The following is a 23,589-nucleotide window of genomic DNA, read 5'->3' on the forward strand; positions in this document are numbered from 1 at the left end:
CTAACACTGAATAGGTCAGAACCCCTTCCATCCTATTTATGTTAAACCTGCCGTCTTTTCAGTAAGACGGCAGTTTCAACATCAATAGAATATACCCCAATATATCACAGGTTTGTAATGAAAAGTACATTCTCCAGGCTAAATATCGGAAATCAAGCTTTTATTATTATTTTTTTATTCCCAAGCAATCTATCTAGAACAGGGCTGGGCAACACCGGCCCTCCAGATGTTAGTGAACTACACATTCCAGGATGCTTTGCATTAGTTTTGCTATGTGGCCATGCTGAAACTGATGCAAGGCATCCTGGGATGTGTAGTTCATCAACATCTGGAGGGCCGGTGTTGCCCAGCCCTGATCTAGAAGGATCAATGTGATAAAACTCATCATATTTAAGTCATATGCTCGGTTTAATAATCTCTCACAGGTATCGTGTAGTTTATGGTTCCTTTCCCTATTATATACTATATTACATGAGCACAGATGTTCTTTTTAAAGAAATTCATTTTTTTTACAAGCCAGAACCATATTTGTGTAGTCAGTTTAGTCTGGTCAGTCTTCACGGCTATGTTCCTCTGTCCTGATGATTGAACAAGCAGCACATTCACATTCTGTAACTGGTGCAAAACACAAGCGATTACATCTGTAGGAATTAACCCTGTAGTTGTTGGTGCAATTAAACGGCAGTAACTGGAACTTTGTCACTGATAGTGAATGCGCTGTGATCTTTCTAAAGCTCAGAACCGTGTTAAATCCTGCTCCAAGTCATTGTTAGAATATTGAATAATCCAAGTCACCCAATCAGCATCCTTAAGGGGAGGAGAATTTCGACTGAAAAAAAAAAGAGATCTTTTGAAAGGCAACTGGTGCACAATATCACAGCACAATATCACAGCAGCACAAACTGAGAGTTAAGCAGCATTTTCCCATCTGCACAGACTCAAGGCTTTTGGAAAGTGCTGGGAAAGGATCTTTTGAATAATTATTCCTATTTTTTTCATTACCGTTTGACTTCACCTTCCATATTCTTGTATTATTTTACTGCTTTTTTTTTTTTGATTAGTCATTTATCTTTGCTCTTTCTGTTGTGAGGCTAATCTAGTTTGTTATATTTATATTGTAGTCAGTTGTGTTTTTGTTTCTGTTCTTGTTTGTTTTTGTGTTATTGAGCATCTGTCAAAATGTATTGTTTTTTTGTTTCTCTTTAATATACTTTATGTTATGTAATGTTATCTACTTAGCAACACGAATGTTGTGTGCACTTATTTATACCATCATTAGTTTCTGTCGACAGACAAATTAAATATATTCAGATTTTGTTTTTAGCACGTTGGTGGGATGGAAGACCATCAGAACATGAATTTCTCCTGGCCAGGTCATGTTCTTCCCTTGGACCACTCTTTGCTGAGATATTTAAACAGCACAGAAGAATACTTAGCATATTTGTGTGGGCCAAAACGCAGTAGTTTGTCTCTGCCCATGACTTTAGTCTATGCATTTATTTTCTTAGTGGGGGTCAGTGGAAACCTGCTGGTGTGCCTGGTGATACTGAAGCACCATAACATGAGGACCCCAACAAACTATTACCTGTTCAGCCTGGCTGTGTCTGATCTCCTGGTCCTGCTTCTTGGGATGCCTCTGGAAGTGTATGAGATGTGGAGCAACTACCCTTTCCTGTTTGGTGCTTGGGGTTGTTATTTCAAAACTGTTCTGTTTGAGACTGTCTGCTTCGCCTCCATCCTCAGTGTGACCACTGTCAGTGTCGAAAGGTATGTGGCCATCATCCATCCTTTTCAAGCCAAGCTCAAGAGCACCCGAAAAAGGGCACTGAGAATACTCATCACACTTTGGATCTTCTCCATTCTTTTTTCCATTCCCAATACCAGCACACATGGTATCCAACTCCAGTACTTCCCCAATGGAAGCCTTGTTCCAAACTCTGCCACTTGCACTGTTGTCCAACCCCTGTGGATTTACAACTGCATTATCCAGATCACATCCCTTCTCTTCTACATTCTTCCAATGGGAGTTATAAGTGTCCTCTACTGCCTGATGGGCATCAAAGTAAGTTGGATGTGTACACACATATTTATTGAGATAAAAGTGTTGTTTGCTTTAGATTCATTTCTCTTTACAGAGCACATAAGTAATACATGTAAAGTTATAGTGAAACTTACACCAAGAAGCTCAAAAGTCATATAAGCATAATTTACAGTAATTGTATATAGATTGTGAAGCAAAATTGATGATAGCCAATCATGTAATGTTTGTATTAAGAATATGCATAGCTAGTTGTCAAACACTATTCAGCCTATTAAAAAACAGTATTAAACCGTGGTTTAGTCTTAATCAGAAATAAATTCTCAGCTGCAAGCACCAGAAATAGCTAAAGGCTAGGAATCAATACTGTAATATAGGGTTAATCTGAGCAGCAGAAATGGATCTGGGTTTAAGTTTGTTGCAGCAAACAACAGGCTGGTTCCCATAAGGAGTTCTACAATACTCACCTAATGTATCTCAAGCTATTGAACAGTATACACAGCTAATGAAAGATCTACTGCATGACAAGATAGCACCTACAGCATTTTCCACTGAATACTGAGTCATGCATTGCTGTGACAATCTGCTCCGTCTGTACAGATGTTTATCTTCTAAAAGATTAGGGAGCGGTAATAAGTTCTTTTATTTTTATCCTAACACCTTTTTGCTTGAAGTACTGTACCTGCTGTTCATTTCCTTAGTCTGCGGACAATCCATGTGTTGTCTAATAGAATTTATTTAGCCAATGCTTTATAATCAACTGTTGAAGGTTACAAGATAAAACAAATCCCATTAGTTGCAGACTCAAGGAGTCGGGAACACAAACAAACCATCACAATACAACCCAACCACCAATCGTTTGTTTCCATTTAGTAGCTAGAACATTATCGTTTGAACCATCTATACGTAAATAATAAACTGATTCAAGTTGATGAACGTTGTTAAGTTTTTGAAAAAAAAAAAATAATAATAATAATTTATGCTTATTTTGACACAATATACTTGTAGTTTTATCATTAACATAGTCCTGGAGTTTAAAGATTTGTCTCTGGAAATGTCCATTTTTTTTTCATAATAACCATATATTGCATTTTAGATGCTATACTTACCATCTATTTAATCACTAGACTTTAAGGCTAACAGTTTTTGAAAAGGAGAATTCAAATGGTATAAAGTACACTGTTGTCACATTCAGTAAATGCCCATGGAAAATATTTGTAGATGTTGGAAATCACACATTAGAGTAAATCATTCCTTTCAGCAGTATGTTGCTAGGGTGATCATCATATCATCGAAACTAATTCTATGTTCTGTTGCTAACCATAGATAAGAACTTTTCTACGAGAGATTTTGGTGATGTAACATTGTTTGTGTGCGGAGGCAGTGGCTAGCATTAAGTAATTAATAAGACACAATGGAGATTGAATGATGTAATAGCTGCTATGGTCAGTTACACCACCAAGTCAGAAACTATATATGTGTTATTAATCTTTCCCTCTGATCAACTAATATAGTAAAATTGTCCTAGACAGTAGGAACATATTCTCTTTATTTATAGCCATTAGCAACGGATTCAGTATGAAATCCTGACGGTCAAAATCCCGAATGGGTCAAACTACAGACAAGGACAAAATCCCAACAAGGACAAACTCCCGACATTTTAAATCCCGACATGGTCAAAATCCCAACATTTAAAACCCTGACAAGGTCAAGATACCGACATATAGAATGTACAGGTGAAAAAGTCAACATGACTTTCGGTCGACAGGTCACGAGGTGGACATGGGTTTTTTCACTGTTTTTTTTTACCCGAATGTCGACACAGTCGACATGGACACAGTTGGAAGTGAACCGCTTCGCTCACAATGCTTCGGGCACGGTGCCTCGCTGCGCTCGGCACTCTATTTTATTCTCCCACCACGCCCTAGTGGATGGTAGGGCATGAAATACCGCCTGTCGGCACATGTCGGGTCAAAAAACAGTGAAAAAAACCCATGTCGACCTCGCGACCTGTCAACTGAAAGTGTTGACTGCTTCTCCTGGACATTCTATATGTCGGTATTTTGACCTTGTCGGGATTTTAAATGTCGGGATTTTGCCCTTGTCGGGATTTTGTCTTTGACGGTATTTTGACCCATTCGGCATTTTGACCCTGTCGGATTTTTAACCGTCGGGATTTTGACTGCATCCCTTAGCAACATAAGGTTTATTTGCAATCTGTTGTTGTACCAAAGTCTCTCAGAGATTGGGCAAATGTTCTTGATGGTTGACCTTCATACACCCCAGAGGCGGATTAAGATCTCATGGGACCCAGTGCCGGATTTGCCGCTAGGCCCTTGAGGCACGGGCCTAGGGGCGGCACATATTAAGGGCGGCAGCCAGGCTGCCTAGTCTGGACGGGTGGCGTTTAATAGTCAGGGAACATCGGGCAGTCACACAGACCGGCAGCCCGCAGCCTCTGCAGAAGAACGCTGTGTGCGCGCACCCTGGAGCCGTTAATCAGCCTGTGCTTTTAAGCACAGGCTGGTGGCGGTGCATGCGCAGGAGGACATCACGGACGCTGGGGCTGCACACAGTGCTGTTCCGCTGCCGCCGGAGAATCGGGTGATGGGGCTGCGGGCTGTCAGTCTGTGTGACTGCCCGATGCTCCCTGACTATTGAACGCCACCCGTCCAGACAAGTCCCAGTGCCTCTGCAGCCCAGTGCCTCCGCAGCATCAGTATATGTACTGTAAGTTCCACTGATAATTTGTGGCAAAAAGTGCACTTAGTGCAGTGCAATGCTGTGTGTGGGGCCCAGCATACCCTGTGGCTCAGCTGCCGTCACCGTGTGGCACTTATAGGCTGTGAGGAGCCCTTGCGTCCCTGGCCCCTGCTGCTGCCAAGGGCTCAGGCTGCCCTAGCAAAGCCCGGCCAAGCTCCAGCCCTGTGATTGTGGGCCCACCCTCTTGAGTCCTGTGGCTCTGAGAAATTGCCCCCCTGGCCCCTGCTGCCCTATCAGGTCCCTCCTACTTGGCCTGTTCTCCACAGGGAAGGCTGAGTGACACTGACACCACACAGGTGTCACTGGCTACCTGTCACAGAGACCCCAGACAAAGCATGAAACCCCTGGAATCAAGCATGAAACCCATAGCAACGAGCATGCAAGTAAGTGGCACTTATGTGGCATAATATGTAATAGGCAGTATGGCATGTGTTATTATATAATGGGCATTACGGTTTTGGTATAACATGTAATGGGCATTACGGTGTTTGGTATAATGTGTAATCGGCAGTACTGTGTTTGGTATAGTGTGTAATGGGCATTACGGTGTATGGTATAGTGTGTAATGGGCATTACAGTGTTTGGTATAACGAGTAATGGGCATTACAGGGTTTGGTATAACGAGTAATGGGCATTACAGGGTTTGGTATAATGTGTAATGGGCATTACAGGGTTTGGCATAACGTGTAATGGGCATTACAGGGTTTGGTATAATGTTAATGGGCATTACGGGGTTTGGTATAGCGTGTATTGGGCATTACAGTGTTTGGTATAACATGTAATGGGCATTATGGTGTTTGGTATAACGTGTAATGGGAATTACGACATGTGGTGTGATAGGTATGGCGTGTGGCATAATGTGTAATGGGCATTATGGCATGCGGTATAATATGTAATGGGTGTGTGATGACATCAAGTATATGGTAAAAATAGTGTTGTTTTAATTCAGCATGGTGACTCCTGGAGACTGCTGTCACCATGTTGAATTAATACAACACTATTTTACCAACATGTCAGTCAGTCTCCGAGTGCCGCTGATTTAGGTTTCTATTTGTATATTATCAGGCAGGGTCTGGTTTTAGCTCTACTCTAGGCATATTTTATTATTACAGTATACTGGCAATTGCATAGTTAGGACTTAATAATGAATATGTTAAAATGGGGGGAGGGGGGCGGCCAAAAATGTTGTGCCTAGGGGCGGCCTGTCCAGTAAATTCGCCCCTGATGGGACCCTAAGCAAGATGCCAGTTTGGGCCCCCCCTCCCACAAACAATCCATAGCATTATATTTTAGTAACTGATTCCAGACAGCATTGCTAGGATACCTATGCATATGCACAGTCTACCGATAAATGCCATTGGGGAAACCACTGACAGGCAGCCATGACAGACTTCTCTCTCGGCCAATCATCGTGCACCCATTGATTCAATGAGATTTTTAAATCTTCTGCCCGGCTGCCGGTGCTTGTCCGCAGCCAGTGTAGCTCCTTTGCTCCTCGGTGCCGGCCTCTCTCCCCCACAGCAGCCAGGCAGCAGCAGAAGTGGAGACAGCATCTGTCCTGTCGGGCATCTCCCCACTCTGCAGGCAGCAGACAAGGTGGGTGCCAGTGGTGCACCTACAGTGCAGATACGCTGTGGGCAAGGCACCGCTGGCATACACCTACGGTAGTTACGGCCCTGGCGGTTCACGCTTGCTAGATATACCTGTAACAGCTGTATATACTCCTCACTGATATTTGGCTGCATGAGATAACTCCATTATAACACAGTTACACCTACACCAAGGGGTGATTCTGATTCGTGACTGCACATTTTCTGCATATGTGCAGCCGCTTGGTGTGAGTGGGAGCGGCTAATTGTTTATTCGCAGGCCCATTCGTACCTAGCAGTGCGGGCAGGGGGTGTGAGGCCGCACCCATGGGAACTCCCAGCGTTTCGTGGGCATCCTCATGAAAATTCTGGACACTCCTATGTACATGCACTGGTGACACGGGTACGGGGGGTAGGCAGCTGATGTCAGTTGCCACCTTCTTCCCGTACATCAAAGGATTTTGTCCCCGCACGCGAGGCTGCGAATGTATGTGTATGCTAAACGTCCATCCACATGCGTACAGGGAATATCTGTGTGAGAGCAGGGGCAGCTGTTCATGCGGGCAGTGGCCCTCATTCAGTTTCATGCGCTCGCATGCACATTCGCAAGCACTCTTACGGAAAAAACCACACGCACGCATCGGGCGAAGGCACGCCTACAGTGCTTGCGAAATCATTCGCACGCAACCATACAAAGAAGGGGGTGGTCTATCGCTGTGCGTACGTGTAACTGGTCGCACGCGCCCACACACTTGCGCACGCACACTCACCTCAAGCTGCTAACGAACATGCTCTACTCCCCAAATGTTAGCAAACCAAATACTAGTATGCACATGTGTTGAGTTGTAAAGGAAGTATCTGATATCTATGTTGCATGTGAGGTGACACATGTCGACTAATGTTGACAGGGGCAACATGCTAAATATAGCAGAGTAGAAATGACAATAGTGGTGGTATGTTACATAAGGCAAATTTATAAGGGTGGGATTTGTTTGGTTTTAGCGCATTGGTTTGGTCAAAATAACTTTAGCAACAGAAGTTTGTATCTGCTAACACTTGATTGCTGGTGGTATGCAATCAGAAGTTGTGCTGAGGTAATTGTCTCATGAAATCAACCATGTAATGGTGTCAATAGTGTGCAGGTGCCATTGATTTACCCATTGATTTAGCCATTTTGTGCGTGTGTTTGCTCCGTGCGAATGAGCACATTACAAGGAGCAAGGTGTGCGAAACGAAAAACCTGCTTTGAGCTGGCGAAAAGTTTTGCGTTGGAGGGGAACAATCCCTCGTGCACTCATGCGAAAGCACTCCCACCACTCATAGTGAACGTCCATGTGTACGCCCATGTGTACGCCCACTTTTGCTCATTATAATGGTCGCGCCCATGCTAACGCCCACTGCATGCCTACTACCGATGCACTCGTTCGCACTGAGAAATCTCCGCGAAAGTTTGCTTGCGAGTATTTTTTAATGACATTGCACATGCGCAGTGCGCTTGCTGCACATGCGCAATGGGGGTTGCAGGGTGAAACGTGAGAATTCGCATGCGTACGCACCAATGTGAATAAGGGCCAGTGTATAGATAGGTGCAAATTTCGCAGCTTCACATGTCAACCAAGTGTTGAATGTGTACAACTTCATGTCATCTATACCTGTATGTGTTCTGCTTCAGCGCATGTACAGTCAGATAAGACACAAGTTACGCTCAGACAATATACACATGTTCTTCGCTGCATCAGAACCTCAGCATCTGTAATTGGCATCATAAAAAATAAGCAGAAATAGAATATGTCTGAAGTATTAGAAGTAATGGCACTTTCCTTACAACTATCTACATAATGAAATGTTCCACCTGACAGTTTATCTGGAGAAAGAAGCTCTCAGTCAACAGAATGCCAAAGATACAAATTGCCAACAAATGTCCCATAGCCGTTTGCTACTTGCTCAGTGAGAGATATGTCAAGCGTTCCTCTTATGTTACCGATTCCCTTCTGGTTACTGGTCAACGTCTTTAACGATTTTAAGAACGGTTCTCTTACATATGTGATCATCGCTCGCACATGCGCAGAGACGCCTCTGCACATGCGCAGACACAAAACATCGGCGGCACGAACGCAGGCGGATATTACCGCACCAACCAGAATAAGGGCCCATGTTCTGCACATAGGATGCACCTGTCTTTAAAAATACAGCTACAAAATAGATATAACACTACTGCAGTGACTGTATGCTAATTATGTCTTCCCACTGTAATGTGTTAAGTACTATGACAAAATTTGGGACTGGGAGTAAGGCCCGCCCACCAGCCATTTGCCCGATCATGATTGGCTGGTGGGCAGGCCTAACTCCTGGTCTGTGGGTGGAGCCCCAGATGTAAACACAAGTCCCGGTGTGTGTACAGCGATGGCAGAGACCCGGAGAAGCTGACAAGACAGCTGGTAATTATGTTTTCTTTCAACAGGTACCCCAAATGGATTCTACTGGAGAAGGGGACCGATGCTTCGTGGCAAGCTAGTGTAGGTGAGTATTGGATGAATGGGCTATGTGTGTAATAAAGTTTTACTGTACGTATGTGTCTGTGTAGTTTTCACTATTTGTACTGTAGTGGAACTACAAGTACAAGCGGGCCCTTTAATCCCCCGCATGATGGAACTTGTGGTCTCCAGGTCCCTGCATGTGGTGCATGCTTTCTGGGACTTGTAGTTCCACAACAATACACAATAGTTACATCTAATTTTACACATTTATCAGCCCGATGGCCACAGCCCAGGGCCATCAGGGACAGCCCTGGGCTTCAGCATGGGTAAGTTCTGGAGGAGGGGGACCCCTTGATTGGTCCCCATGCTGACCGGTCAGGGGGTGAATGCTATGCCCGGGGGAACTTGTATAAAAAGTCTCCCCCCTGCTGTGGCATTTCCCTTCTGGCTGGTTGGGCCCAGTGCTGATTCTTGAAATACGGGGGACCCCTACTAATTTTGTCCCCCGTATTTAGGGAACCAGGACCGACCTTTAAGCCTGGTGCTGGTTTGGTGAAAGCAAGGGTTACACTAATTCATTTGGACCCGGAGCTGGTTATGCTCAGGAGGGGGGCCCCATGCGTTTTTTTTTTGTTTTTTTTTATACTTTTTTTGGACAGAACCATGCACAGATCACACTGGTCTGTGCATGGTTCTGTCAAATTCGCCCATCACAACCTGGTCTGTTTGTGTGGCGATTTTTTGTATCGTTTTCCAGAATTTGCATCCCATTAAATTTGCGATTTGTATACTTTTTAATGGGAAAACATCTGGATGCAAATTGAAAAATCGCCACTTCAAAATGTGCGAATTCGCGTCAAAAAGTGTGATTTTTACCACATTTTCCATCTCATTAAGTTGGCGATTTCCGGAAAACGCTCGATTTCTGCCGTTTTTTGCCGAAAAATTTCAAAAAAATTCACATCCTATTAAATGTCACCCACTGTAACCAAAACAGACCAATTCAAAAGCATTAATATTCAATATAGATCAAAATAACAGATGTGCACTATACTGTAGAATAAAAATGCTCCAATAGATTGTTAAAACTATAATAAAATATAAAGATCTGTCAGATGACTACTGTGTAATACAGATCATACTTCGCGCAGCAGCAAGTATTATAATAAAATAACATTTAAAAAATATAGACTTCATTGACAATTGTGTATGCAGTGTATGTTGTCTCTTTTCCATAGGTAAATCTATTTTATGTGTGTTCGTTTATACTGTATGTCCCTACATTTTGTTCCCTGTGGAGACATTGCGTATACAAATTATACTTTGATAAGCTGCTTGCAGAATGTTCTGCTTCCTGAAATAAACGTGTGTTTCACTCTGTCATTCAGAAACAGCTTTTAGAAAAACTGCTGATAGCCAGAGAAGCCTTTTAGACCAGACTGGACTTAATAAGCTGAGGTCATTTGGTGAATGGCTGATTGTGTAACAGTCATTTTAGCTAGCATTAATGGGAACACTGGCAGCTCCCAGAGCTGTGAACCCATTGTTAAGAATTAACCATTTATTCACAGTCACATGGTCTATATACTGTATACCTGATCTATACTTGATTATTTTCTCCTCTCCCTCTAATGACCCCATCTTACATAATCTATTTGTAACCATTTGTTTCCCACATCTACAAAATATCAGCTTTTAGCAAAAGTATCACCATCTGCCACATAAACACTGTGTCCTTATAGAAGGGTTACAATGAGTCAGTGCAGGTTATTCTTGGGCTCATTGAAACCATTATAATAAGAATACTTTTTTAAATCCTCCACCAGTACTTGGCTGATAAATGACCACACTCAGGAGGTCATTCTGGTTGACACGCTGCCCACCTAACTGTACACTGAATATGTTTACGGGGACAAAATCTGACCATCGAATGATTTTTCAGGCGCTCGCAGATGTAAGACACCTCTCTGTTTGGGAATCCTGTACAGGAAGCGGACAGGCAGCACGGACATCTGCTGACGTCAGCTGCTCGCATCCGCATCACGGGCAAATTTACATGGGAATGCCCAGCATTTCATGGGGACACCCATGAAACGCTGGGTGTCCCCATGATCGCAGCCCCTCGATGCTGCCCCATGCCGCCCCGTCCACACTGCTAGGTGTGAACAGTTCACCGCACCTGCTCGCATCATGCGGCTGCACATGTTTATAAATGTATTATCGCCATCACCCCCTAAGTCCAGAGGCCCGTGTGCAGTCTCCTCGGCTGGGTCCTCTCCTCTCTGCTGGAAGCATTATGGTCTGAGCGCTCTAATGCTCAGACCCTTCTGCACATGCACAGATCACTAAAAAATATGGCTGCTGCACCACTTTTCTGGTGATTTTTGCATCGTTTCTGCCATTGCCCCTGGATTCTGCAGAGTAAGTATTACCAAAATGGGTGGAGTATGTGTAGTGTGTAGCAAAATAGGAGTAGTATCCTGCACAGGACATAAACTAGTTACGTGTAAATTTATAGAACCAACTAAATAGACAATATGTTTGTATACATACACGAAAACATTTTATATGTGTTGGAGGTGCCCCCAGGAATTAAGTACTAATATACTTAAACAAAGAGAAACAATGGTCCATAGATAGTGGGCCACTGTTCAAAAGAAGAATTCCTTTTTGGAGGCACACTTTTGAAAGAATAAGAATAATGTTGAATGAGTAAGATAAAACGGTACTTATGTAGTATCTGGGCTGCCGATTTTTTGATTGTATGCCTTAAGTTAAGGCATACAATCAGATGCGATGCGATATCGCATCGCATCGCATACGATGCGATGCGATGCGATGACCCGATTTTTCCATAGGATTCAATGTTAAAATGGACTGAGTCCATTTTAACATGAAATTCAATGGGAAAAAGGGGTCCTTTTCATACCCCTACTATCCAAGTGGGCATGGAGTTGGATATAAACCTGTGGCGAGCGTAGCGAGCCACCGAGCCCGAAGCGTGGCGAGCGAAGCGAGCCCCGCGAGGGGACGGTATTCTGTGTCCCCTCGCGGGGCTCGCTACGCTCGCCACGCTTCGGGCTCGGTGGCTCGCTACGCTCGCCACAGGTTTATATCCAACTCCATGCCCACTTGGATAGTAGGGGTATGAAAAGGACCCCTTTTTCCCATTGAATTCCATGTTAAAATGGACTCAGTCCATTTTAACATTGAATCCTATGGAAAAATCGGGTCCATCGCATCGCATCGCATCGCATCGCATGCGATTTGGTCGGGTGCGATGCGATGCGATGGACCCGATTTCAAAATCGGCAGCCCAGTTACTACATAAGTACCGATAAAACTTAGCTTTTATTTCCAATTATTATAAAATACTGATAACTCTATAATTTCATGTGTTACACAATTTACCATGAAGAGTTAAATAAATAAATAAATAATAATGAAACAAAGAAAGCAAACGAAAAAGGCCACTCAGATTTACTGTATATTTTTCTGTCGACACAATGGCAATTTTAGCATATAGTATTGTCGACACAGTGGCAGGTAGTGGTGTTATTAAGTGATCATATAATGTTAATATATGATTTGTAAGGGTCCTTAATAGGCCCGGGCTGATGACATGTCCAGATTCTGTGAGAGGTTTATACTTCTAGCACATCTTAAATATCAGAAAAAATTGATTGTTTAGGCTAGGTAAAAACACTTAATCACAGAGATACCCGCTGGTAGTACAGATAGTATTAGTACATGGGTAAAGATTAACATTTTAATGGCATATCAGGTATCGTAAGGGGTTTAGAAAAGCAAAAGTACAGTGAGATAGATTAAATTCTTTCTGCTGCCCAATGTCTTCACAAAATAGGAGCGGACAGAGGGTGAGAGAAGAAATTAATGCACTGATGGAAAGAAAAGACCAATGGAAAGAGGACACTTCTGTAAGTGGTGTTAGGTACACCCTGATACTATTGAAGCATTGCAGGGTGGAAATGCACCACCAGAAAGTCTCTCTTCCACGAATAAGAGAAAAATAATTGGAAGAAAACGATAATGGCGGCAGTGAAGGGTTAATTGGCAATTAATGTGCCGATATTCAGAGACATTCAATCAGGCTGCTCCAACAAACTACTAGGACATATCTATCGCTGCTTTGACTTAATAGTTAGGGTGTGTCTCAATGCCAAAGTGCTGAAAATTGCAAGATATCAGGATATGGTTATTATGTCGACACCCTTGTGTGTCGGTAGTTTGACAGTCACTGAATCTGCAAAGTAGGAATAGAAATTATGACCTAATATCTTTCAATATGGGTTGTTAAATTGAAGCAAGATGCCTGAAAGCACTATTAGCAGCTGGATGGCAGGGTGCAATTGACCTGTCAGCCCGTGTGATTAGATTAACAGGGAGTCACATCAATTAATAGGAGAAGGTAAATATCTCCCAATATCTTAGGTTTTGTTAATCAACTTACATAGCAGCATTTATCAAACAATAGATATGTACAAGTACTGCATAAATTAAATGATGGATATCACCCAAATCATTAAACAATTTCAGAATAATGGCCGATATAGAGTCAAATTAATAAAAAGCTGCAAACGGAAAAAAGAAAGAAAACAGTGTTTAACTGCAGGGATCAATCACAAACGACCCATCATCTGGGAGCGGATGGGAGGTGATAGAGATGAAGCCGGCACACTGTGAGAAGGATAAGGAGCGGTGTGCAGGGACAGACGCTGTATGCGGCGTTAGGTCTGCCCTGATACCAAGGTAGAGCAGGACCGAGATGCGCCGCCAGCGTGTCCGTCGCACCCTGAGAAGGAAGCGGGAGGAGGGAAGATACCTGAAATACCAGCGGGTAACTGGAGCGATGTCAGGGCTGTCAGTGTCCCGATGCTCGGGGAGCTACTGCAGCCTGGTCAGCACTGTCAGAACGCGTTTCACCACGTGGGCTTGATCACCTGGTCAATTGCACCCTGCCATCCAGCTGCTAATAGTGCTTTCAGGCATCTTGCTTCAATTTAACAACCCATATTGAAAGATATTAGGTCATAATTTCTATTCCTACTTTGCAGATTCAGTGACTGTCAAACTACCGACACACAAGGGTGTCGACATAATAACCATATCCTGATATCTTGCAATTTTCAGCACTTTGGCATTGAGACACACCCTAACTATTAAGTCAAAGCAGCGATAGATATGTCCTAGTAGTTTGTTGGAGCAGCCTGATTGAATGTCTCTGAATATCGGCACATTAATTGCCAATTAACCCTTCACTGCCGCCATTATCGTTTTCTTCCAATTATTTTTCTCTTATCCGTGGAAGAGAGACTTTCTGGTGATGCATTTCCACCCTGCAATGCTTCAATAGTATCAGGGTGTACCTAACACCACTTACAGAAGTGTCCTCTTTCCATTGGTCTTTTCTTTCCATCAGTGCATTAATTTCTTCTCTCACCCTCTGTCCGCTCCTATTTTGTGAAGACATTGGGCAGCAGAAAGAATTTAATCTATCTCACTGTACTTTTGCTTTTCTAAACCCCTTACGATACCTGATATGCCATTAAAATGTTAATCTTTACCCATGTACTAATACTATCTGTACTACCAGCGGGTATCTCTGTGATTAAGTGTTTTTACCTAGCCTAAACAATCAATTTTTTCTGATATTTAAGATGTGCTAGAAGTATAAACCTCTCACAGAATCTGGACATGTCATCAGCCCGGGCCTATTAAGGACCCTTACAAATCATATATTAACATTATATGATCACTTAATAACACCACTACCTGCCACTGTGTCGACAATACTATATGCTAAAATTGCCATTGTGTCGACAGAAAAATATACAGTAAATCTGAGTGGCCTTTTTCGTTTGCTTTCTTTGTTTCATTATTATTTATTTATTTATTTAACTCTTCATGGTAAATTGTGTAACACATAAAATTATAGAGTTATCAGTATTTTATAATAATTGGAAATAAAAGCTAAGTTTTATCTTACTCATTCAACATTATTCTTATTCTTTCAAAAGTGTGCCTCCAAAAAGGAATTCTTCTTTTGAACAGTGGCCCACTATCTATGGACCATTGTTTCTCTTTGTTTAAGTGTATGTGTAGTGTGGCCAGTGGCAAATGCAAGATTTTTAGAGGGGGTTTCCAAATGTAATCCAGAATCTCCTACTCTGTAGCACATTGGAGTAAGTACGGGAGTCTGGGGGAGCGGTAACAGCCCTGAAAATTGGTATTTTTTTACACTGGATACTGTATGGAATACAGTATTAATATTTAACAGTGCAGATGGTCTACAGTCAGGGCAGCCGAGAGGTATGCCGGGCCCCGGGAAAATCTTGGGGGTGTGGCCTAATTGTTAGAGCCATGGCCACCTCTCGTGATTAGGCCACGCCCCCAAAAACCACTCTAAATTCAAGGTGGGGGATTTTATTGTCCCCCCCCTCAGCAGCAGCACGCATCTACAGCATGTGCTGTGCTGACAGCAGGCTCAGCATGAGCTCTCACGCTGTCAGTGAGACGCTCATGCTGAGGCTGCTGTCAGCCCACCACATGCTGTAGAGGTGTGTTCTGCTGCTGCCCGGAGGGGGGCAGAGGGGGAAGTGGGGGATCAGACCAGGGCCCCCGTGGGGCCTCTCCAGCAAGCCCAAGCCCGGGTAATAAGTACCTGCTCCCCCCCCCCCCCCCCTCTCGGCTGCCCTGACTACAGTATAGGCTGTTTCAAACATTTAAATACGATAAGTGGTCAGGAAAAGGTTAAACATATAATAAATAAATACTGTACACAAAAAAAGTAGAGCCAATACTGCACTTTCTAAGCTCACAATCTCCCACTTCATGGTAAGGCTCCTGTCTCTTCCTCCTGGCAGCTACTTTCTGGTCCATTGTGATGTTAAAGGGCACTAATTCACACATACAGTAAATGTAGAAGCTGCTACCACTGGGCATGTGCAGAAGCTCTGTTCTGTCCGGGTACACACCAGAATGATTTGGGCCAAAATGACCCAATTTAGATACAATCTCGACCGATTGTATGTAAACTGGGCATGTTTTGGGCCATTTCAGATCATTTCTGATCTGATCCCGATCCGATGCACGGCCCGGCGGGTCGTTAGGCCGTTTCTCAGAGCGTACCAGCAGCAGGTAGGATCTGTAAACGACCATTTAAGTGGGTACGGGGCGCGATCGGATCAGGACCAGATCGGATGCAGATTGTGAGTGGGTCATTATGCTCCACCAGATCGTGAGCGGGTAGCGCGATCGTCTTATGACCCGTTCATGATCTGCATCATTCTGGTTTGTAGCGGGCATTACACTGCATGATGTGGTGGCAGCTCTATTGATCATATTATATACCAGTGCTATTGCGGTCATAATTTAAGGCACTTGCCAAAAGGAGGGGGATTTCTGGGCATCCATAAACCCCTCCTGTGTTTGCCTATGAGTGTGACCCCCTGGGACTTAGGGGCCCGTGTGAACCGCGCCCATTATAGATAAACCACTGGATAACTAACTACTTTCTAACTGGAATAACCACTGGATAACTAACTAGTTATCGACCATCAATGTTCCTGATCCTATGGTAGTAATTTTCCATATGAAGGTATTCGATGGTTGCTAGTCATGGGATCCAGCTTTTGGATGTCAATACAGTGGCATAATGGGTGAAGGGTGCAAACCCTGCACCCACGTCTTCAACAGTCACCCCTCCCGTGGCAGCAGCTCCACCCAAATCCCCAGGAAAATGGCAGAGCAGTCATTCTCCCGGTGTTTCACTCATGTACAATTTGAAAATCATTTGAAAAATGGCTACTGTGCCGTTTCCTCAGAGACCTGAGAATGCACACAAGACCCCCGCACAGCTCTAGGGTCTAGTATGGACCCTAGTACTGTCCCGCTTCCTAGAGAATAGGGCCAAAATGGAGACTGCACACAAGCTCAATCCTTTATTAATAAATCACTTTGCCCATATAATTGCTGCCTGCTTATGAGCAGCTGCAGACACCCGGATAAGGTGTCCACAGTCACAAAGTGAGTTTGGACCGTAGAAACATGATGGGTGGGACCTTGTTTGTTAGATGGAATAGCGGGATAAGGTCGGTTGGTCGACCTAAAGACGGTTGACAGTCATTAGGTCGACATATTGCAAGGTCGACAGGGGTCTAGGTCGACATAGGACAAGGTTGACAGGTCATTAGGTCGACACAAGCATTAGGTTGACGTGGTCTAGGTTGACAGTCAAAAGGTCAACATGGGGTTTCTTCACTGTTTATTGTGCTGACATGTGCCGACAGGCGGTATTTCATGCCCTACCATCCACTAGGGCATGGTGGAAGAATAAAATTGTGTGCCGAGCATAGCGAGGCACTGTGCCTGAAGCATGGTGAGTACAGCGATCCATACGAGGGGACGCGGTGCACTTAAAACTGTGTCCATGTCGACTGTGACTGTGTCCACATTCGGGTAAAAAACAGTGCAAACCCCCATGTTGACCTTTTGACTGTCGACCTAGACCAGTCGACCTAATCCCAGTGTCGACCAAATGACCTGTCGACCTTGTCCCATGTGGACCAAGATCACTGTCGACCTTGCAGTATGTCGATCTAGTGGTGTCGACCATCTTTATGTCGACCATACAATCCATACCCGGAACAGCATAGCAGGCAGCAGCCGCATAAAGTTCTAGGAAGATTTATATTTATCGGTTTCCATAAATTGTGTGCCAGGGATTAATAGTGTTAAAATACATATGCTGTTAGTTATACGCTCGTCATACAGGATTCCAGTGAAGTGCAGATTCTCCATGGAGCACTTCAGTGTCTATTTCTAATTGGATTATGCCTTCCGCTTGTTAATTACAAGAGTGCAGAAGGGAACAGTCCTCTTCTTCTAGATATGTCCTCTACACACGATTACCCAGTGTTACAGATCTATTGCAATTCTGGGTTTTGTGTTCTGTATCCTTTTCATCATCACCCTGCCCAGTGATCCTTTCTAACGGTTGCCACAAGTAGAGGCATCACAAGGGGGGGTTGGGGTGAGCCAACCCCACCCACATGTTATTCTTTCAGGATCTCCCACAGTAACAGGGAGCAGGGCCGGATTAAAAATGGGTCTGATGGAGCTAGAGCTCCAGGCTCACTCTTCAAATAGGCCCATTTTGGAGATGAGGACTGGGGCTTTCCAACAGGCATAGCCCCGCGTCACTATCCCCCCCCCCCCCCCCCACCCACCCGGTTCCAGTGTACATTTTTAATGTCCCTGTTTGAGAAGCATATTGTGAATTTTTGCTAAATCCGTTTGGTATAGTGTGTATTTTGGCTCAATCCATGTGGCAAAATGTGAATTTTGCCTTAATCTGTGTGGCATAACGTAAATTTTGTCTCAGTCGGTGTGAATTTTGGCTCATTCCATGTGGCATAATGTGTAAGAGGCAAGTACAGTATAAAAGGGTTACTATTGTGTTGCCTGATTTGTATAAGGGGTATATGGTGTTGTAAACTTAGGTGACCACATAAAAGGTGCTGAAATGTTGTCTGTTTTGGCTTTCAGTATTTTTTTATGACTGGAATGCCACCTCAACCCGCAAGTACCTTAGGACATCGGTGTCCTGTGGGTGCACCTTTGGAGGTCACCCGGCAATATACAGATGGAGCGCCCCTCATTCAGGCAGGGGATGGTGGTAGATTACCCAGCTGCCATCCCCCGCCAGCCTTCAGAAGGGGACACACGAGACGCGCGTGCGTCCCCTTACAACGGAGCTCCCCCTGGGTCCCACTGCCTCGCTGCCAGTCTCCAATGCATTACCCCACCTCCCCGCTTCCCCCCTAACCCTCCCCGTCTCCCTGAAGTGGATACGGGCAGGGTTCCCGTCCCCGCCGATGGGAAACTGGGACGCACGTGCGTGTGGGATGCTCACGCGTCCCAGTGAGATGTAGTGTCCGCTCGCCAATGGGGGTGGTCTGGCGAGCCCCATCGCAGGATGAGCGGCGCTACATCTGTATCTCCCTGCATCCTGTGAGTGTCGGAATTTGTAATATATATATATATATATATATATATATATATATATAGCACTTACCCTAACCTCCAAGAAGGAAAGGAATGGACCAGCTATCTAAATCATTATCTAAGGACCTTGCACCCCTCCTTCTATCATTGTGTCTCTGAGTGCCGTCTTAAACATGCTCTATATATATATATATATATATATATATATATATATGCATACATACATACAAACCGATGAGCAGACCACCCAACCAGAACACTGGTCACGCCTCCACATTCTTAGGTGCTGTCCAGAACCCCTATTATTGCGCATAATAGGCCCTTGATAATTTTCAGCTCCAGGCCCATTAAGACCTTAATCTGGCACTGACAGAGGCCCTTATTTTGATCTGAGCGGTACGGACCGCGTGCGGCCGTACCGCCGATGTTTACACTCTGCACATGCGCAGAGGTCACTCTGCGCATGTGCAGGGGAATTCGCCGAGTAAAAAATTTAGACGCCGCAAAGGGGGCGTATAGGGGTGTGAGGGGCTTAATAGCCTCATTACCCTATGTATACGCCCAGCGTTTCATGGGCGTTCCCATGCAAACGCGGGGCGTATGCATGGTAATGAGGCTATGACGCCAGTGATGGGGGCGGAAAGCTGACATCGCCGGATGTCAGCTGCCCGCCCCAATACAAGCTTTCACACGGACGATTGTCCGTGTGCTCTAAGCTTGCGTGAGCGGGGGGAGCGTGCGGCCCTGCCTTCGATGGTCATCGACCATCGAATGCAGGGGGCAGCTCCCAACATGGTGGAGGCGTACGCCCCGCCATTTTCATGCGGATCGGCAGCCGTCCGTGTACGGACGGCCGTGCCGATCCGTCTTGTAGGCGGGGATTCGTCTGGTGCGGTCGGAGCCGCATATGCGGCTCGACCGCACCAACCAGAATAAGGGCCAGGGAGCCTTGTGCTGCACTATGACATTCTTTTGCAGCACCTGGCTCCTAAATAGGAGGCAGCAGTGCAAGGAGATACGCCCTTGGATGTATGTAAAAGTGGTCTAGCCAGGAGGCTACACACCCTTCCCTCTAGGCCATGCCCCTGGAGTAACGAAAATACCATGTTCCACCAAGTAAGCACCCCATCCCAATAGAACTTACTGTTTTTCAGCTGCACTCGCCCTCAGCATGCGACAAAGGCTATCTACCGGATCAGGTTGTCACAGACACCCGAGCCACCCCTGCCACAAGGCTCAGATCTTGGCTGCAAAATGTATGAGAAGTGATCACTGATCCAATAATTTGAATTGAATTATATTAAGTTAATTTTACCTCTGTTCCCTTTTATGTACTCCTCGTCTACATCCACACAACACTGTATTCTTAATTCTTATCTTAAATTGGTCAAAGCTCATTATCTGTCAGCTGTCTCAACAGCTCCATAATTTTCATTTATCTCAGTAACCAGGGTCGTTGAAACGGGGGGGGGGGGGGGGGGGGGCGGAGGGGGCAGTACATGTATATATTCTTTTATATCAGTGACCTTTCTAAAGTGGCTGTAAGCTAGGGGCGGCCAAACTGAGATCTTGCCCCCCCCAACCTAATAATGTTTTGACTATTCTGTCAGTAACTGATGCAAAACCGGTTCCCTTGTGTACAAATTTGACTTTTATGGAGAAAATAACACAGTAATAGGTCAGATGAGTATGGAGGCTGACCTAGCACTGCAATCTGTTTCTCAGCTAAAAACAGCTTTGCAGAGGGAGCTGTTTGGGCTGGCACATAGGGCCTTATTCTAGTTCACTCTTTCTGACTTCTTCTTCTTAGATGGACAAAACCATGTGCACTGCAGGGGGGCAGATGTAAAATGTGCAGAGAGAATTAGATTTGGGTGAGTTATTTTGTTTCTGTGCAGGGTAAATACTGGCTGCTTTATTTTTACACTGCAATAAAGATCTCACTTTGAAGTAAAACCCCACCCAAATCTAATTCTCTCTGCACATGTTACATCTGCCCCACCTGCAGTGCACATGGGCCCTTATTCTGGTTGGTGCGGATATGTCTGCGTGCATTCGTTCCGCCGATGTTTTGTGTTTGCGCATGTGCAGAGGCATATCTGCGCATGTGCGAAAGGGACATACGTCCAAATTCCGCATGAATTGTTTACACTATGAACAGGGGGAGGAGAGGGGCGTGAAGGGCTGTTTGGCCTCATTAACATATGCATACGCCCCGCGTTTCATGGGCGTTCCCATGAAAATGCTGGGCGTACGTATGGTAATGCGGCCGTGACGCACGTGTAGGGGGTGGACATATGACATTGCCGGATGTCAGCTGCCCGCCCAGATCCCTGCTTTTGCACGGAGAAATGCCCGAGTGGTCTGAGCTCGCGGGAGCTGCCTGACCACTTGGTCCTGCATTCGATGGTATGCGACCATCGAATGATGGGGGAGGTTCCCAGAGATGGAGGAGGTGTATACATAAGAAATCCACTCGTGCTCCGTGCGGTCAGCAGCTTACCGCATTCGGACGGAGTGAGCGATCCGTACGGAAGGCGGGGTTTAGGACGCACGGTCCTGGCCGCATATTCGGCTCCGGCCGCACAGACCAGAATAAGGCCCATGGTTTTGTCCATCAAAGAAGGATTTTGTCAGAATGAGTGAACTAGAATAACCCCCATTGTCTTGATGAAAGGTGAATCCATTTTTCCACAACACTGGCTTCTTTCTTCTGATTCTTTACCGCAAAGGTTCTAGAACATTTTTGTAGTAATGTTTATTTACTTTTACACCTTCTCGTACCCAGTCTGCTAATATAACAGATTATAATAAAAGAAAGCAAGGAACGTGGCTTTGAATGTAGATTTTCATTGACATGGTTTCTTCATTCTTGGTGATGTTGTGTTCCAGTGCATGGTTTGGCATTTAGACTGGGGCTCATATACTGGAAGATCCATGTTTTATCACAGGTGACAACTTTATAGAAAAAATAAAATGTGAATCTGCTTGAGTTTGTTCCAAAATATCTATACAAATTTCCTATCATTTCAGCAGTAAGAAGCCTTGGAACCATGTTAGCACAAACATTTGTTGTGTTGAAAACTTGGCAAACTGTTCCTTTGTTGATGTTTACCATTTCTGCTATCGTGCTGATGCTGAGTCGTCAGTCAACTCTAACAATTTTGACAAATTTTCTACATTTTCATTTCTTTTTGATGCGTAAGGCCTTCCAGGACATTCATCATTTTTGACATCTTGACGCCCGTCCCTAATTCATTTGTGCCATTCAAACTCACGTACATTTGACATATGGGCACTTATTCTGGTTAGCGAATGTAGCAGCCTTTGAGTCTCCCGCAGGTCCAAACGTACCCTCACTTCTCGCACGCCGGGTTCCCCCGCACGGCTGCGAATGGATGTTTAACATAAACATCCATTCGCAGACTAAGCAGGAACACCCACATAATTCGATGGTCGCCAACCAAAATTGTTTTAAATGTAGTTTAACCCACAGTCGTGTCCCACGATTAAGCCCGCCACTGGGAATTAGCACTGCCCCTTTTTCAAACACCAGTGAATCGCGGCTTATGAAGAAAGCAGATAATATGCTAAAAGAACACACAGCTGCTGCTGTGATTTCTGTACAGCTCTGTCCCACCCTCCACTGCAAGTACTTGACAATGGTGCGGCTGCTGCTGCCCACTGCCTATGGCATTTGTAAGAGGCCTTATTTAATTACTTAATTATGCCCGGGTATATGCCGATTCCCCTTAGTCTAAACCCCATGCGTCTGTCCACCCCTCTCTGGAACCCTCCCCTAGCAGTTCCTGCGTTTGCCCCTGCCCCATCATCTGCCCTCTAAGCCTTAGTATATGGAAAGATGCACTGGGTGTTTAACTAAACATTTTAATTTAACACATTGTTCTACTTTATGATCTATGGCAGTGGTTCCCAACCCTGGTCCTCAAGTACCCCCAACAGTGCACGTTTTGCAGGTCTCACACAGAATCACAAGTGCTATAATTAGCTCCACCTGTGGATCTTTTCAAATGTGCCCGAATAATGAGTGCACCTGCCGGGTGACCTGGAAAACGTGCACTGTTGGGGGTACTTGAGGACCAGGGTTGGGAACCACTGATCTATGGGACAAAATAACATCACTGAACACTGTGTGGCAGCAACCTATCTGTGTGAGAGGGGTGATATTTGCAAAACTGTTTTAGGATTGTCCAAGTTAAATGTTCCTCCACTCCATTTTACAGTCCCTCATGCATTAAGTATAGTCTCATTACTATATTTAATAGCCACAGATGTGTCTTATTCTCTCTAGAGAGAGAGCGCACTCTCAGCCAATCAGCGGCCTATCTTTTGAATTTTCAAACTCTGCCGCCGCTGTCCATCCACAGTGTCCTCTCTCAGCGCTTCAGTTCCCAGACACTGCAGATGCCGCACCAAGTCCTCCAGCACCCTTCAGTTTCCGCCGCCACCACTGCACCTGGGTGCCGGCACTTCATGCTCCCAGGGGGCGCATTATTTGTTGTTACACCACTGGGAGCCTCCCCTGGTGGTAAATATGACTAACAAGTGAGCTACTGCCGAGTTGAATGTAAACCAGCTGTAGATGCTTCAGTTTGTTTATGCCCCCAAAAAATGTGTAGAATTGCCCATCTGCAGTGTTACATTGCTCTCTACCCACCCTTATTCTTGCATTTGG

The 23,589-nt window shown here is 44.8% G+C and overlaps 1 protein-coding gene across 1 annotated transcript in view; it reads left to right on the forward strand.

Moving 5' to 3' along the window:
* Positions 1-560: 560 nt before the first annotated feature.
* The window catches only part of NMUR2 (neuromedin U receptor 2), a 42,456-nt gene continuing 19,427 nt past the window's right edge, over positions 561-23,589 (forward strand). The window contains exon 1 of the mRNA XM_083181742.1: positions 561-2,062. Coding sequence (XP_083037868.1) covers positions 1,337-2,062 — 726 coding nt within the window. The 5' untranslated portion in view covers positions 561-1,336. The remainder of the gene's footprint in view (positions 2,063-23,589) is intronic.

This window comes from Crinia signifera, chromosome 4 (assembly GCF_055691185.1).
Source record: "Crinia signifera chromosome 4, ASM5569118v1, whole genome shotgun sequence".
NCBI classification, from domain to species: Eukaryota; Metazoa; Chordata; class Amphibia; order Anura; family Myobatrachidae; genus Crinia; species Crinia signifera.